We start from the raw sequence: 17,575 nt of genomic DNA, 5'->3' as shown, positions 1-17,575 counted from the left end.
CTACTTAGGATGCCAAAGACCAAATTGTAGAAACTTGAGGACCATTTATAAGAGTAGATAGATGATCCTAAAGTAGCCTTTCCTTTGTAGAAGATAGGCAAGCTTGGCTGGAGATGTAGTTAATAGAGTGCCTCCCTAGCACAGGCAAAGAGAGCTCTGGGTTCAGGCCCTTGCACACCATAAAACAGGAGATGCTGGCACAAACTTGTAATTCCAGGAGTATTGTTATGAGGTATCCACCAAAGAAAACTACTCAGACATGGGTTCAAGTCAATAGAGAGTCTGTATTAGCTAGCCAGTAACTACTCTAGGTGTTTGAGACACATTGCAGCTCTGAGCCTTTGTCAGGCTGAGCTTTTAAGCACAAAAACCACACCCTGGGTTGACATACATCAGTTAGCAAGAACAGTTAGCCAAAAGTAGAGCTACAGAAGCCAAAAAGCAAGGTTGGTACATTTAGGGTCTTTCCCAGAACTGTGGACTTTGGATTGGGAGTTTGTTACTGTTTTGGCAGGGTTTGCTGCCTCTGTGCTGGGTTCCAAGGCCTGAATGATACTTCCATCATGGTATCAGTTGTATTAGGTCCCGGACCTGTTACAGTATCAGAAGTTCAAGGTCATCCTCAATTCCATAATGAGTTTATAGGCATCCTGGGATACATGAGACAGATCCTATTTTCAAAAAATGAAAAAATGGGGTGGAGGTTCATATCTCTTAATCCTAGTACTTGGGAGGCAGAGGCAGGCATATTTATGCGAGTTTGAGGCTTGCTAGCACTGCATAGTGAGACCCTGTTTCAAAAACAAAAACAAGACATGTGTATCATTGTGCCTAATGGTTAAAGGTGCTTGTTGCCCAGACTTGTGACTTAAATTCCGTCTCTGAGACCTTTTTGGTGGAGGAGGGAACCTGTTCCTGAAGGCCGTTCTCTGATCTTCATAAGTGTGCTGTAGCACATGTGAATCACCACACGCTAAATAAAAACTGAAAAAATCTGAATCAGGCTGGTCGTGGTGGCATAAACCTTTAATCCCAGCATTTGGGAGGCAGGCAGATATCTGTGAGTTCAAGGTTACCCCTGGTTTACTTAGTCAGTTCAAGCACATCCAGGGCTACATTGAAAAACAGTCTCAAAACAAAACAAACAAAATCTTCCTTATAGGGGCTGGAGAGATGGCTCAACAGTTAAAAGCACTGGCTGCTTATCCAAAGGACCTGGGTTTGATTCCCAGCACCCACCAGCAGCTTACAAACATTTGTAACTGCAATTTAAGGGAGGCTCTGGTCAGGGCACTTCCTAGTATGTGGTTCACAGACAAAACACCCATACAAATAAAGTAAAATAAAAATAAATGTTTACAAAATATCTACATCACACCGGGCGGTGGTGGCGCATGCCTTTAATTCCAGCACTCAGGAGGCAGAGCCAGGTGAATCTGTGAGTTCGAGGCCAGCCTGGTCTACAGAGTGAGATCCAGGGCAGGCACCAAAACTACACAAAGAAACCCTGTCTCAAAAAAAAATAATATCTATATCACAATGGCTTAAAGAGTTGGCTGCCATCAAAGAGGAGGAGCAGGAGTAGGAGCGGAGGCGGCCGAGGCCTTTTACAGCAGCCCTTCCAAGGATCTTGAGCTTACTTGGTTTGGAATATGTTTTACTTTTTCTTTTTTGTGTTTAGAGACAGGGTCTCTCAAGGTTGCTTTGGCTGGCCTGATGCTTGCTGTGTAGACCAGGCTGGCCTTGCTATCAGAGACCTGCCTGTCTTGCCTCCCCAGACCTAGATTGTGGGTGTGTGCTACCACACCTGGCCAAATTTGGAATATTTTTGTACACAAAATTTATTTTGTGATTTTGAAACTTGCTTTAGTTTCTGTTTGTTTACTTCAAACCCCAGGACATTCAACCCTGCAGACTATTCAGAGTCTGCTTCTACAGATGGCTGTGGGACAAAGTTGGTAGTTTGGGAAGCTGCCCAGAATGGTACAGATGAAGGTCCTGGTAAGTGTTTTGTTTTTGTCTTAAATCTTTGTTTTGTTCTATGTCTGTATTTGAGAAATGGTCTCACTACAGCCTGAGTTGGCCTTGAACTTTCAGTGATCCTCCTGTCCCATAGTCTAGAAGTCTGGTATTTCAAAACTTAGCCATCACACCCATCTTCAGAGACTTCTTAGTATGTCTGTCTGTCTGTCTGTCTGTCTGGTGGGAAGAGTGCATGTGAGTTTGGGTTCCACATTCCTAGAGCAGTTTCAGGTGCTGTGGTATACCTGACTTGGATGCTGGGAACTGAATGCAGGTCCTCTGGAAGAGAAGCAGACATCATTAACAGCCCCTAGAGATGGTTTTAAAATGTTTTGTTATCTGAGTTTGGTGAGGCATGACCTTTATTTAGCTCCCTGAGTCCGAGTCAGGTATATGTGCTTAACCACTGAGCAATCTCTCCTGCTCAGCCTTTCCTTTTCAAAATGAGATGAAGTACTGTTTTATATCTTAAACTGGCTTTGGACCACCAATCTTCTTATCCCAGCCTCTGAAGTGTAGAGTTACAGGCATGTGCCACTGCTTGCAGTTAGAAGAGTTTAAGATTTATTTTTATCTTTTATGTTTATTGGTGTTTTTTATACATGTATATCTGGAAACCACATGTGTGCAGTACTTGAGTAGGCCAGAAGAGGCCGTTGGATCCTCTGGACTGGAGTTGTAGGTGGTTGTACAATGCCATTTGGGCGCTGGGGATCATCCTCTGGTCCTCTGGAAGAACAGCCAGTGCTCTTAACTGCAGAGCCATCTTTCCGTCCCTAAGAGATAAAATAAAACTGCTTAGTGTTCTGTGTTGTGGCTGCTAAAAGTTAGAATTTGTTTGTTTGTTTTGCTTTTTTGTTTATCAAGACAGGGTTTCTCTGTGAAGCAGTCTTGGATGTCCTGGAACTCACTCTGTAGACCCGGCTGGCCTTGAACTCACAGAGATCTACCTGCTCCTGCCTCCTGAGTGCTGGTATTAAAGCTGTTCGCCAGCACCACCTAGCTATTTATTTATTTTGGTTTTTTGTTTTGTTTTGTGTTTTCAAGACAGGATTTCTCTATGTAGCTTTTGGAGTCTATCTTAGAACTCACTTGCAGACCAGTCTGGCCTTGAACTCACAGAGATTCACCTGCCTCTACTTCCTGAGTGCTGGGATTAAAGGCCTGGGCCACCACTGCCTGGCTGTGGTTTTTGAGGCAGGGTTTCTCTATGTAGTCCTGGCTCTCCTGGAACTTGCTCTGTAGACCGAACTCAGATCCACTTGCATCTACCTATTGAGTAGCTGGGATAAAAGGCATGTACCACCATGCTCAGCTTTTTGAATTGTTTTCTGGAATATATAAGTCAATAGTTGTTAACTATTTGTTTACTTAGAGATCCTCTGATGAGTAATTCCTGGTAGTCTAACTACAGAAGCTTTATTTATAAAAAATATAATTATACAATAAACTAACAGTGAAATAATTATAGCCCAATGCACAGAAGTTATAAACCTGGAAGCAGCAGCCTTTCGTGGTGGCACACAACTCTAATCCTAACATTTGAGCGGTAAAGGCAGGGTGCTTTGGAGTTGAAGGTCAGCCTTGGCTATGTGATTAGTGTAAGGCTAGCCTGGACTATGTGAGACCCAGTCTCAAGCAAGCAAACACATTCTATAATACATAGAACTATCTCAGAAGCATATGGTCTAGAAATGAATCTACAGAGAAGACAAAAACTATTTAGAAATATTTGTATAGACCTAGTGTAGATGTAACCAACCGTCTTATTAAATAAGAAACACAGAACCAATGCAAAGAAGAAAGCCAAGAGGTCAGAGCTAAGAGCTAAAATCTTACCCTTCCTCCTGCGGTGGTCCTACCTCTCTGAAAGAGAACTACTTCCTGTGTTCAAGTCTTTATATAGACTTTCTGTTCTGCCTTCTCATTGGTTGTAAACCCAACCACATGACCGCCTCGTCATTGCCTGTCTGTATAGACCTCCAGGTCATCTATGGTTGGTATTGAGATTAAAGGCGTGTGTCTCCAATGCTGGCTGTATCCCTGAACACACAGAGATTTACCTAGCTCTGCCTACCAAGTGCTGGGATTAAAGGCTTGTACCACCACTGCCCGGCTTTCCTATGGCTTGCTAATAGCTCTGACCCCTGGGCAACTTCATTTATTAACATACAAATAACATTTTAGTACAAATAAAATATCACCATAACGTAGTATTCGGGTGTGGTGGAATTTAGGCTGAGGCAGAAGGACCACAGAATGGAGGACAGCATGAAATCTGTAGTGAGACCTTGTGTCTTAGTCAGACTTATTTTCTTTGTGATAAAATACCTGAAAAATAAGAGAGGAGTGATTTACTTTAACACAGTCTCAGTCTGTAATCGCTGACTTTTTTTTTTTTTTAAACTTTCTGAGACAGAGTCTTCTCTATGTAGACAGGGCCTGCCTTGAATTTACAGAGCATCACCTACCTCTGCCTTCCAAGTGTCATGATTAGAGGTGTGGGTTACCATGCCTAGCCCTCTTTGTTTTTTTGTTTTGTTTTGTTTTTGTTTTTGTTTTTTAATTTGATGATGAGGCATTAACATCATGACAAGCCAGGCGTAGAGGAACTAGCTTGTCACCTCACGATAGCCAGGAAAGAGTGGCTCTGAGAGTTTATAGCTCCCTAGGTCACACTGACTCTGGGGTCCACTTGAGTTAAGTTTCATTATACTCCAGCATATTGACTCACCTGGAAGCAACCCTTCCATACACGAACGAGTCTTTTAGAGAACATGCCGTATACTAACCATGGTAGTCTGTCTTGAAAAGAGAGACCCTAAAACTTCTCAAAAATTACTAGTGTAATTGATACTACTTAATGAGACATCTCAAGGGAAAGAATTGGTGTCATACATTATAGATAATATCAGAACATAGTTCTATGCCCTGGGGTTGTAGCTCAGCTTGTAGATGTGATGTCCAACACCATTTCTTATAAGAGAAAGATAAATTTATATCAACAACTTTGAAGTTCTGTGTGCTTTTGTTACTATAACATTTTGAATAAGCTGTTAGTCAGTATCGTAAATAAGAAAAATGATAATACCATTTATCTTAGCAATGAAGGGTTTGCTTACCATACACAAAGCCCTGGTACCACCACTACCAAAAGAGACTGGCTAGAGAGATGGCCCAGCCATTAAGAGCATTTAATTACTCTTCCAGAGAATTCTAGTTTGAGTTTCAGCACCCACACCAGGCAGTTTACCCTGCCTGTAACCACTTCCTGCAGGAACAGGGTACACATACACATTTAAAAACAAGGGAAGAAAGGAAGAGAAATAAGTGTGTGCGTGCTTGCAAATACATATATACAGTTGGAATTTAAGTGTGCTAAAAGACCAGAGCCCAATCTTGGGGAACACATTTATATTCCCGGCAACGTGGGAGACTGAGGATTGAGGTCAGGACAGTCTGGTTTACCTAGAAGACTCTGTTTTTAAAGTCAGACACACCAACAAACAACCAAACAAACAACGGACTGAAGAGATTTCTCAGTGGTTTAGTGCACTTATTGCTCTTAGAGAAAACCTGGGTAGAGTCCCAACACTCACAGGGTAGTTCACAACCATTCAAAAATCCAGTTGCAGGGGACCTGATGTCCTCTTTTGACCTCTTGGGCACCAGGCACATAGTATATGTTCCTACATGCAGGAAGATATTCATAATAATTCAATAATTTTTAGGGGCAGAGCAAGTTGAATTCTAATAAATGCATATACATTTGTAACCATAATTAAAATTGAGATGATATTTTTCTAGTAGCAATAAACAATTACAAGTCAAATAAAAATAGATCATAATTTAAAACTAGCATCTTTTATGGCTGGGGATGTAACTCAGTGGTAGAGTGTTCCATGTGTAAGGCCCTGAGATGTATCCCTGGCATTGAAGAAGTAAAAGGTACATAATGGATGTGAAAGATTGATTTGTTTGTGGAGAATATCTAGCACCCTTTCTACCAAAGGGGGGCATGCACAGTGTTCTGGAGTCGGAGTTCTCATCCTTGCTGCCACCTCCTTTCCCCAGGGTACTGATAGGTAGCTTCAGCATGGGTACCACTTCCCATCTTAGCAGGCTTTGCCTTCATTCTAAAGACATGGAAGAGAATTTATGGTAATCCAAACAATTGTGACAAAACAACCAAGAACTCAAGAGCTTAATCTCCAATTACAATAATAGGCAGCATGGAGCTAGCAGAAGCCTGTCATGGCTTGACACTGTAGCCTAGCGGGAAGCATGAGTCTTCTTTTGTCTAGCTGACTGGGGCGAGGATTTTGACATTTCAGGGCTATTCACTATAGTGAATAGAACGGAGCAACCCCGAGTGGGAAAACAGGCCCAAGTGAGGCCGACACACATTTCACAGAGAAGACAGGAGTGAATCTTACCTGCTTTGGGCAAGGCACAGATTATGTATAAAAATCTTAGTGAGCATGAATCCTTAAGAATTTGTGTGTATGGGCATGGGTGTGGGTTCTTGTGCCCACGTATACACCTGCAGAAACTAGAACCGTGGCCCCATGAGTCCTCTTTATTGCCCTCTACCTTTTTCTTCTTGTGTGAGTGAGTGTGAGGAGGTCAGAAGACTTTCCACTGGTGGATTCCAGGAATAGGCTCAGAACACCAGGCTTAACAGCAAGCCCCAATAGTTTAATGTATAAATTAGGCATAGTAAGACATTTAACTATTAGAACTAACTAAATGAAATCAAAACTAAGGATTATATGAATGTGGTTGATGTTTTGTTTCTAGAATTTTCATTTAACTTTTTTGGGCCTTGGTCTCTGCATGCGGAGGGGCTGCTGTAATAATGAACTATTTTGTGTGCTGACATTGCTCTTGTTTTCATATGCTGTAAGCCTTCCTTTTACTTTGGTCCACAGAAGGGATAGCAAAGCCTCACAGTATATCTCAGGAGCTGCCAAGTAAAAGTTCTTATGGACTCAAAGGTATGATGAATGTTTTGTTTTGAAGTTTTGCGTAGTTAAGAATCATACAGAGCCGAGTATGTCATTTCCTGGTAGAGTGCTTGAAAGCCCAGGTTTGACCCCAGAAGTGGGTGTGGTGCAGGTTGAAGAGAGTTTGAGGCCAGACTCAAAAGAAAAGAAATAAGCCTTTGAGCCAGTCAGGTAATGGTAAAGGCACGTGTCCCCAATCCTGATGCCTTTAATTCTGGGGACCCATAAATAACATGGAGAGAACTGACCCTTACAAGTGTCCACTGACCTCCACATTCATGCTGTGGCAGGTAGACCTGTGAGTTCAAGGCCAGCCTGGGCTACATAGGGAGTTCCAGGACATCCAGGGCTGTATGGTAAGACCCTGTCTCAAAAAACCAAAAAGGAAAGAAAGGGATGGAGAGAGATGGGGGAGGGAGGGAGAGAAGAAGGAAGGAGATTGGTTGTGTCTTTTTATAAAACGAGTGTGTGTTTACTTTGTTCCTATGGCTCTTTCTTGTACTCCTTGCTCCTGGGCTTTTAGTTTTTGGCATGCTAGGACTGAAGCCAGAGCATTGCAATACTGTTCAGACACCACCAGTAAATTAGATTCTCAGCCAGCTCAACCCAACATACTGTTTGGGGCTGAAAATAATGTTATCAAAGTTATCCCATAGGTTTGGGGGTATAGGACCATAGACTGAAATTCAATTATTTGCATGAAATTCTTACTGTAAAGTTTAAATGTTCTAGAATTGTTAAGAGTCTGGGCTCATTCAGGTGGTGGCAGCGGCAGCGAACGCCTTTAATCCCAGCACTTAGGAGGCAGAGGCAGGCAGGTCTCCATGAGTTCGAGGCCAGCCTGGTGTACAGATCGAGTTCCAGGACATCCAGGGCTACACAGAGAAACCCTGTATCAAAAAACAGGGCACAAAAAGAGTCTGAATTGCCCTCCCTCTTAGCCAGTGAGCGGCATTTTTATTCTGTAGGCTATTGCACCATATGCCTCTGGCTTTCCCACCAGTTTCTCAACACACCAGTTCATGGTTTACTCCTGCCTACAGCTGTCATCACACATGTCTTCCTGCTTAGAAACAAACTCAGTTTCTCACAGCCTCCTTTTGTGTTAATTTTAAAATTTTCCTGCTCCTCTGAACTTAGAACAGGATGACAGTTATGGTAATGACATTGTTTGTACTTAGTTGGGAACTCTGTAATATAGCTAATATTTTTTAACCTTGTTCTCTAAATCTGATAACAGTAATCTACTTGATATAGGGCCTGGTGCAGATTTGCATTAAAATAATGTTCCTTTAAATTTTTATCTTCTCTTTAAACTGTAATTATGTGCTCATGTGGGTTCACATGCATGGAGCCGAGGTCAAATTCGGGTGTCATTTCTTAGGAGCTCCACATCCCTTTTGTGTTTACTCAGTTGTAAAATAATGTGTATCATAAGGAATAAATCTGTTGTTGATCGTCTTGGTTTTTTATTTATTTATTTATTTTAGCATGTTTGCATTTTCTTACAGCAGAATTGCTAAAATATTTCTTAAATTGCAGTTTGAGGCATTAATTAGGTTTAAGCATTTAGTTCTGGGTATTTTATATAGAATCATTTTTTATTTTTACTAAGATTAGAATAGATTTAAAGAAATCATGTTTAAATTACTAATGAGATGAATTGTTTTTCTTGCATAATACACAGAATCATTGGTAATATGGTTGACCTATGCTGGGCCCTTTTTGTTCCCTGTCAGGTGCCTGGAAAAATTCTGTGGAAGAGTGGCCAACAGAAGACTGGACTGAAGATGTAGGTGTCTAGTGTCCATTCAGACTTTTCCTCCTCTCAGTGTGTCATGGCTGCTCTCAGAAAAAGCCCAGAGCTCTTCATCTCATTATGTCTGCTGCTCCCACTGCTCCCACCCCTCCCACCCCCTCCTAGTCCCTTCCCCCTCCTCTCCCCTCTCCCCTCCTCCCCTTCTCCTGTCTTCTGTCCCTGGCTTCTCAAAGAGTTGGCTTTTCAGTATGTGTTTCTCAGAAAGAAATGGGCGTTTTCAGTTTTTTGTTTGTTTGTTGAGACACTGTTCTACGTGGCCCTGAATGTCCTGGAACTCCAGACGAATCTGGTCGAACTCAGGGAGATCTTTCTGCTTCTGCCTCTCAAGTGCTGGGCTAAAGGCATATTCCACCACACCCAGCTGTTTTTGTTTGTTTTATTTAGTTATTTGTTCTTTTCCAGACAAGGTTTCACTGTGTAGCTCTGGCTGTCTTGGAACTCATTCTGTAGACCAGGATGGCCTAGAATTTACAGAGATCCTCCTGCCTCTGCCTCCTGAGTGCTGGGATTAAAGGCATGTGCTACTACCACCCAGCTTGTCTTTTTTGTTTGTTTGTTTGTTTGTTTGTTTGTTTGTTTTTTTTTGTTTGTTTGTTTAGCGATGGGGGCAGAACCGAGCCTTCAGGTTTTATAGGTCAAGGACAGACTTGGGAATTGATGCCTCAGGCACACATGGGCAGGCAAACATCCACATAAAGTAAAAAGTGGATCTAAAGGTAATAAGCCTGTGACTTAAAATAGACTAAAGATTACTAATCAATGAAATGGAAACTCACCCTTTTCAGAGTGTCCTGCTTTTCAGCACTTTCACTGCTCTGTGGTGTCACAGATGGAATCCTAGTACTTGAAGGCTGGTCCCTCAGTGTGAAGTCGTTCCTGCAGGTGTACTGAGCCATGCTTGCCTTGCCTGGGGAGATCACTTGGTTGCTTAGCTTAGATGCCCTCTAGGTAGCCCTAAGAACTCTGCTGTCTGAAAAGGTCACCAGTCAAATATGCCTTGCTTTGTATTGTGCAGACCAAGAGTAAAGATTTTCCTCTTGAATTTTCCATACAGCTTTCTGAAACCAAAGTTTTCACTGCTTCATCTGTTCCAGCAGAGAACCACATCTCACCTGGGCAAAGGTAAAGCGTTTTTTTCTGGGTTCTTTTTATCTTTTTTTCATTCAGAGCCTAATTGAAATTTTATTTGTTTTAGGGCAACTGTTTTGTGTTTACTCAGATCTTTGAGTTTCTCTCCTTCCTCTATCTAGCCTGTATTTCCCCTGCCTGCAGCACCCATATTCACTCACGTCTTATTAGTGTGTCCAAGGGTGATTGAATGACGTGTTGTTGGGATTTGTTAGCAATTGGCTGGAGATTATACTAAACCTAGTTATAATGCATAGTTAGTCTCTAGTAAAGTTTTGTTTTTGCCCTTGAGACAGGGTCTTACTATGTAGCCCAGGCTAGCTTAGAACCTAGAGATCTTCCTGCCTCTGCCTCTGGAGTTCTGGGTGTTATATTACTATTCCTGGCTAAAACAATTTATTCATTTAAAGAATACACTTACTACATTAATTCTTTGGTTTCTCCATGCACTTGTTTAGATGGTCTCTATCCTGATTCAAACTAGTCATTTTAAATGGGTATATTAATTATAATGTGCTAAATTCCAGAAAAAGAAGGAGGCCCTTTGAGGTTAACATTCTCTGTGTGTAAGGATGCAAGTGTGTAGAGGCTAGAGGACAGACAGGCTTGTGTTGTCCTTCAGAGGTGCTGTCCACCCTGAAAAAACATTGTTTTACATTTATTTATTTTTGTGTGTTTGTGCACATTGGTGCATGTGCACCATGCCCATGTGCCATAGCACTGTTGTGGAAGAAATCAGAGGAAAACCTGTGGCATTCACTTTTGTCCATCCTGTGGATTCCGGATTTCAAACTCAGGTTTTCTGGCTCGGCAGTATCCACCTCTGCCTGACGAACCATCTTGCTGGGCCCAGTGTTTTTTTTTTGTTTTTTTTTTTTTTGGAGATAAGTTTCTCAGTGGCTGGGAACTATTAAAGAGGCTAGGCTGGCCTTCCCACCTCGCCTAAGAGTCAGTCCATCTGTCCTGTCCTCTCCAGTGCCACCAGGCCCTGTATTTTTCATACAGAGTCTAGAGATCAAACTTAGATCCTTGGATTTGCTAGGACATCTCTTGACTGATGGTCTGTGCAGCCCTGAGGCTAATGACATTCTTAAACCTGGATTGGATGGTCAGGCTTGGTAGTTAATACTGCTTGTGATCCTAGTGTTCCAAAGGCTGAGGCTGAAGTGTCCTGGGTTTAAAGATAATGTGTGCTATAGTGAGACTGGTCAGAAATGAATGTATACATGGCGGAATTACCTTATTTCCTCTTCGTGATTTTGCCCTGTAGTCTAGGCTGGTCCCACAGCAGTTCTACTTCCTCGTACTCCTCCCCTAGGCTTACAGATGGGGGTCACCATACCAGGTTTTAGCTGAATTCTTACTGAATCGTACTTTTCACAGTAATTCTAAACACCTTTGAAAATGATTTTAAGGGTCTGTGTGACTGACTCCTACAGCCTGTTCTCTGACCTTAATACAAGCATGCAAACATGTGTACACACATGCTCTAAAGGTATTTAATTTTAAAATAAAAAAATTTTAAATGCTAGAAGGCAAATTTGAATCTGGCTTCTCAAAAACAAGCTAAATGAGACAGTTAGAACTTTATTATAGGAGAGAAAGATGCATACACCTCCATTGCATTTATGACTAAGTGAAAAATGACTAATTTACTAGTGGTACTTTAATTTCTTAGGAAGATAATTGAGAGAGCTGGAAAGGTGGATCAGTGGTTAAGAGCACTTATTCTTGCATAAAGCCCAGCTTAGACACTGGCACTCCCATGGCTGCTCACAGTGGTCCATGACTCCAGTTCACAGACCTGTCGTCCTCTTCTGGTCTCCACGGGCACCAGGCACACATGTGGCACATAGATGCACCTGCAAGTGAAACACCACATAAAATGAATAAATATGAAAAACAAGATAAGGGGTTTAGGCATGATGGGGAATGCCTTTAATCCTAGTGTTCAGGAGTGGGAGGCAGAAGGATCAGGAGTTCAAAGCAAGGCTTATATACAAAGTAAATTTGAGGCTGACCTTGACTACCTGAAACCTTATGTTAAAAAACCCGAACATTTCCAAGCAGTGGTGGTGTGCACGCCTTTTAATCCCAGCACCCCAGAGGCAGAGGCAGGTGGATCTCTGTGAGTTGGAGGCCAGCCTGGTCTACAGAGTTCCAAGACAGCCAGAGCTGTTACACAGAGAAATCCTGTCTTGAAAAACCAAACAAACAAAAAACCCAACCGAAATGATAAACAACAAAACAAACACACACACACACACACACACACACACACACACACACACACACACACACAAACAAAAACCTTGCTGTTTTGGACAAGCCAATGTCTTCCCAAATGCTCTGCTCAACACAGCTAATCAGATGGCACCCGGGACTGCAAACTCCACTGCTGCCAGTGACCGTTATCCCTAGAGTTTGGCCGCTCCATTCTATTTCGGTATGATGTGCTTTTGTGCTTACTTGTTTGTAATAGGGTCTCACCTTGTAACCCTGGCTGTCTGGGAACCAAGTAGACCAGGCTGGCCTCAAACTCAGAGATCGACCTGCATCAGCCTCCCACTTGCTGGGATTAAAGGTGTGTACCACCATGCACAACCTCATTCAGTATGGGGTCTTCAGGAAGGTGCCCGTTAGCAAGTCCTCAAGACTTCATGGCTCACACCTTGCAGTTTCTCCTGACAAGGAGTGAAATGTGGCAGTAGGTCCTCGTCCAGGAAACAATGATGTGATGATTTCCAAGCACATATCTGATGATTCCGTGTGGAGCTCAGCTACTGAGTTTCCTGGGCTGAGATAAAAACTTCTTCACTTGTCAGTGACCAGTAACTGGGATGAAGAGTTCCTCCTCCTCCTCCTCCTCCTTTTTTTTTTATTGTGTATGTGCATTTGATTTCTATTTTGGGGTGTAGGTGTGATGTGCTCCCACACGAGTGCAGGTCAGAAGACAGTTTATGAGTGTTGGTGTTCTCCTTCCACCATGTGGGTCCCTGCGGCTGAACTCAGGCTGTTAGGCTTTGGTGGCAGGCGTCTTTACTCTCTAAGCCATCTCACTGGTCAAAACTGTGGACTCTGCCTGTCCCGGAAGTAACTTTGTAGACCCAAGATCTGTTTGCCTCTGCCTCCTGAATGCTGGGATAAAAAGTGTGTGCCACCATGCCAGGCTCCAGTGCTTTTACAGAAGACCCTGCAGTCCTGGTTCTCACTTGAGTCTTTCTAACCTTTGGAGTAGAACTTGCTTTGATTCTGGTAGTGTTGCAAGTTTTATTAGCACTATATGCAGTATACATAACTGACTTGTTTCACTGGAGTTGGGATATCATGTATTAGAACACTAACTTAGGTTTTAGATTATTAGCCTCAAAATGGAATTGGTTTCAGGAGAGTAAAAATGGTTGTGTATAAGGAAAAGAACATGGCCTAGCAGCGTGCTCTGTATGTGGAAGAAAGCCTGAATGACTGACCTCCCCAGACCCTGTTTCACTGGCGTGGTGAGAGTTTCAGTTAGAGAACTGTTGGGAGCAAGCCTTTGGAAGGACTCATGGTGTACCATCCTGGGCAAAGCTTTCTTTGCAGCTCCCACTCTACTGGGTAAGTCATCCATGTGGCAGGCAGCGTTTAGCCCAAACTTCATTTTCTTGAGTCCATGCTTTTGGGCAGGGTGATGGGGACATTATACGATACTTGGTTACACTGGGTAATGGTGTTGCATGCCTTTACAGGCTGATCTCTGTGGGTTCAAGGCCAGCCTGGTCTACAGAGCTAATTCTAGGATAGCGAAGAAACCCTGTCTTGAAAGTCTGTGTTAGTTTGTTATTCCTTTATTATTAAATATTTTAGAGAGAAAATTATACATGGTTAAATGTTTTATGGGATAGAGTACACAGCTTATATGGATATTTCAGATAAAATTAAGACTTAAAAACTTCTGCCATGGTTGAGGTCTTGATGCTTTAAGAATATCGATTCACTCTGTTTCAAGAAAATTGAAGGTGGCACACATCTTTAATCCTACCACTGAGGAGGCAGAGTCTGGGGGGACTCTTGAGTTGGAGGCTAGCCTGATGTACATAGTGACACTCTGTCTCAAAGCAAACATAAATCAAAATGTTGAACAGAAAAAAAAAAGAAAATTGAAGAAACATGAGCTCAAGTAATGGTATCTGTAAGACATTGCAGTTCCTCTCGGGGTGTCATTGGAACCCGTCAGTGCCTGTTTCTAAGTTGCAGTTCTCTCTGCCTTTGTAACCTGTTTGGTGACTGCTCAGCTTCTCTTTTAATCTTTCTGAAACTCCATTGTCCACTGGTTTTGCTTATTCAATCTCTGGCTAAATTTTCTTTATATTGATTTGCTCTCCAGTTTGCTGGCTGGTGTGACTTGCTCCTGACAGCTGATTGCTCCTTTGTCTCTCCTCTGCTTAGCATTGACCTGGTGGCCTTGCTGCAGAAGCCTGTCCCTCCCACTCAAGCCGCAGAAGCCAACTCCTTTGAAGCATCCCAGCAGCAGGGCTTTGGGCAAGCGCTCGTCTTCACAAATTCTCAACACAACAATCAGACGACACCAGGGACTGGTGGTTCCACTTCCGCCAACGCCTATCCGCCTCAGAGCTTGGTAACTCATTTTATTTCCAGTTGGTGTCTTTAGGAAGGCGCCCGTTAGCAAGTCCTCAAGACTTCATGGCTCACACCTTGCAGTTTCTCCTGACAAGGAGTGAAATGTGGCAGTAGGTCCTCGTCCAGGAAACAATGATGTGATGATTTCCAAGCACATATCTGATGATTCCGTGTGGAGCTCAGCTACTGAGTTTCCTGGGCTGAGATAAAAACTTCTTCACTTGTCAGTGACCAGTAACTGGGATGAAGAGTTCCTTCTTATTAATGATTTTTTAAAAACTTTTCTTTCATTTCTATTTATTATGAGTGTACTTGAGGGTAGGCCCGTGTGTACACCATGACCCCCTTGAAGAGGTCAGAGAGAGCTTGTAGGAGTCAGTTCCCACTCTGTCTGTACTGTGTGGGCCATCAGGGCAGCCCAAGAGATTATTTCCTCCTAGATTTTGTTTCAAGGTCTGTTTGTGTATTGAATATGTTCTAAAATTTTTGTTTTCAAATTGAATAAAATGCAGATGTTTGTCTCGTCTGTCCAAGTGTGCCTACTTGGCACTCTACTCCCTGAAATACACTCCTTTCTCTTCAATTGCCAAGTAATATGACAGAGGTCCTTACTTCAGTGTTATGTTTTCCTTCAAATCGTGCCACCCACTGTTAGAGGCGGAGTGACTGTGGCTCCTCAGTGCTTTTGCAAGGATCAGGAAGAATTCTGGGGTTGGTAGTGACAAAGACAGGCAGGTGGGGCTGTAAGCTTGGAGAGCAGCCTGTGAAGGGATGCAGCTCCAGGAGGACGGCTGAAGTCTGTTGTAATGCAAAGTAAATACAGAGGAAACCCTATAGTGTGCTCCCTCTGCCTTCCCGTTAGCTGCTGATACAGTGTTTCTAACTTCTAGAGTCTGTGTGGTCCCTGAGTCCAAGATGGAGCTCGACCATCAAGTCTGTTGATACTATAATCAGTAGCTCTAGACGCTATAGTAGTGAAGGCTATTTAGCATTATATTAGAGCCATGGCTCTAAAAGTTGCTACTATTTATAATCATTGGTGAAATTAAATAAATAACAATTTACTACTACTACTACTAATAGTAAAAATAGGTTAACATAAGGCAGAATGAGACAGTGGTATTAGGACTTGGACTCTGTATCTTATTGGTTCAGTGAAGTAGATGGAATTGAGACTGTACTGTTACAGAGAGCAAAGCAGTGGCTGTAGAGAAAGTATTTGATAGTAGCTGGGATGGATGGTGGATGCTGTGTCAGTAAGAAGACTAGCACGTGGGTAGACTTACGCCAGATGGGCTTGAGCAGGGCTTTGATGGCAAAATAACATTGGCACAAATGTGCTAAGAGGCAGGAGCTGTGATTGATGGGCCAAAGCTGCCCATGACCTAGTGTATTTTTCTCAAGTGAAGAACTCTGAATTTTCTAACTGGGCTATTCCACACCTTAGAATACTGATAATAGCCAGGCATGATGGTGCATGCCTTTAACTCCAGCAGCACTCAGGAGGCAGAGGCCCGAGGATCTCAAGAGTTTGATGCCAAAAAAAAGAAAAAGAAAATGAAAAAGAAAAAAAAAAAAGTATTGATAATTAAAAACTTTTTTTTTTCCTCTCCTTTGATTTAACTTCTGTAAGATACACACACTCAGGCTGGAAACATGGCTCATATATTATTCCCCCGGGCATTTGAGTAGCAGAAAGTTCATTCCTAAAAACCTAAGTTTAGGACTGGAGAAATGACTCAGTGGTTAAGAGCACTGCTTGTTCTTCCAAAGGTCCTGAGTTCAATTCCCAGCAACCACATGGTGGCTCACAACCATCTGTAATGAGATCTGGTGCCCTCTTCTGGAGTGCACTCATACATGCAGACAGAACACTATAATAAATAATTCTTTAAAAAAAAAAAAAAGTAGAGTCTCTGGAGGAGGGAAGCATTGTTGTTGTTTTTTCTTACTTATAGAGAATGACTGGTGTTCTTAGTGATCTGAAGAACCTGAGCCCAGTACCGTCGGGGCATTTCTTTAGCTTCCTGCAGGTTTCAGTATCTGGCATTAGAATGTGAGCTTTTGACATTCACTTCAGTTTAACATTGCAGGGAACGCTCAGAACTGACCTCTGCTATTCCTGTTATTAGAGAGAACTACTGTTTGCAGGTTATGGAAGTTCTGTGTGTAGTCTATCCAGCATATTTTTGTCATGTAGTGGTTTGTTTCTTAATAGTTTATTTTTGGGTTGGAGAGAAGGCGAGATGATAAAAGCAGTTACTGCTCTTACAGAGGACTCAAGTTTGATTCCCAGCAGGCATGAATTAAAAATAATAAATGGAACTAATAAATAAAACAATTAAAAATTTTTTCAAGATTGTAGTAAATGGTTTGTTTTCTTAACCTCACATCAGAACCAGGGAGGAATGCTGCTTTGTTTTGTTGATTGTGAAGGCATAGTTGTATTTTCATGTACTTACTGCTCTCTAAAGCAAGGTTTGCCTGTTCAGATGGTCCGAGGTGCAGTGTTCTAGACCACTGTGTTTGCAAGCCTGAAGTGAAAAAAAGCTCAGGCCTTGCTCTCTTTCCCTGTCTTCACAGTCATCCGTCCTGGGCTCGGGATTTGGAGAGCTGGCCCCCTCAAAGATGGTGAATATCTCCAGCTCCCAGATTTTAGACAAGTTGAAAGCACCCAGTTTGAGCCCGTTCGCGGCCACGTCAAGTGCACAGCAGAACAGTACAAGTCCTCCGGCCACTACTGCTTCTTGGGACCTCAAGCCTTCAGCAGCCCAGTCCTCAGTCCTCAATCATTTTGGTAAGTATGTGTTCTGAGCTGCTTGAGTATATTGAGTCAGTCAGCAGAACATGTTCTATGTGAGCAGTATGGAGGAACTTGTCCAGGGTCTCTTAGAATCCATGCAGCCTTGGAAAATGGAGTGAGTCGTCTTACTGTCCAGTGCCTACATTTCTTTATTGTACAGTTAACAGGAGTAGACAG

At 42.6% G+C, this 17,575-nt stretch overlaps 1 protein-coding gene and 2 non-coding genes across 3 annotated transcripts in view; all 3 read left to right on the top strand.

The window, feature by feature from the left end:
• Positions 1-17,575, top strand: part of Ubap2 (ubiquitin associated protein 2) — an 88,442-nt gene that overhangs the window by 54,334 nt on the left and 16,533 nt on the right. Inside the window, exons 9-14 of the mRNA XM_059254134.1 lie at positions 1,898-2,001; positions 6,954-7,019; positions 8,768-8,820; positions 9,902-9,969; positions 14,404-14,593; positions 17,179-17,392. Of these exons, the coding sequence (XP_059110117.1) occupies positions 1,898-2,001; positions 6,954-7,019; positions 8,768-8,820; positions 9,902-9,969; positions 14,404-14,593; positions 17,179-17,392 (695 nt within the window). The remainder of the gene's footprint in view (positions 1-1,897; positions 2,002-6,953; positions 7,020-8,767; positions 8,821-9,901; positions 9,970-14,403; positions 14,594-17,178; positions 17,393-17,575) is intronic.
• LOC131905449 (small nucleolar RNA SNORD121A) lies at positions 12,693-12,773 on the top strand. Its single transcript, XR_009377958.1, has one exon. It is a non-coding gene; the product is annotated as a small nucleolar RNA SNORD121A (small nucleolar RNA).
• On the top strand, positions 14,716-14,796 carry LOC131905448 (small nucleolar RNA SNORD121A). The gene has a single exon (XR_009377957.1). It is a non-coding gene; the product is annotated as a small nucleolar RNA SNORD121A (small nucleolar RNA).

Source organism: Peromyscus eremicus, chromosome 2 (assembly GCF_949786415.1).
Source record: "Peromyscus eremicus chromosome 2, PerEre_H2_v1, whole genome shotgun sequence".
Taxonomy (NCBI): Eukaryota; Metazoa; Chordata; class Mammalia; order Rodentia; family Cricetidae; genus Peromyscus; species Peromyscus eremicus.
Note: the sequence above shows the minus strand (reverse complement) of the source record. Positions and strands in the feature narration are given on the sequence as shown.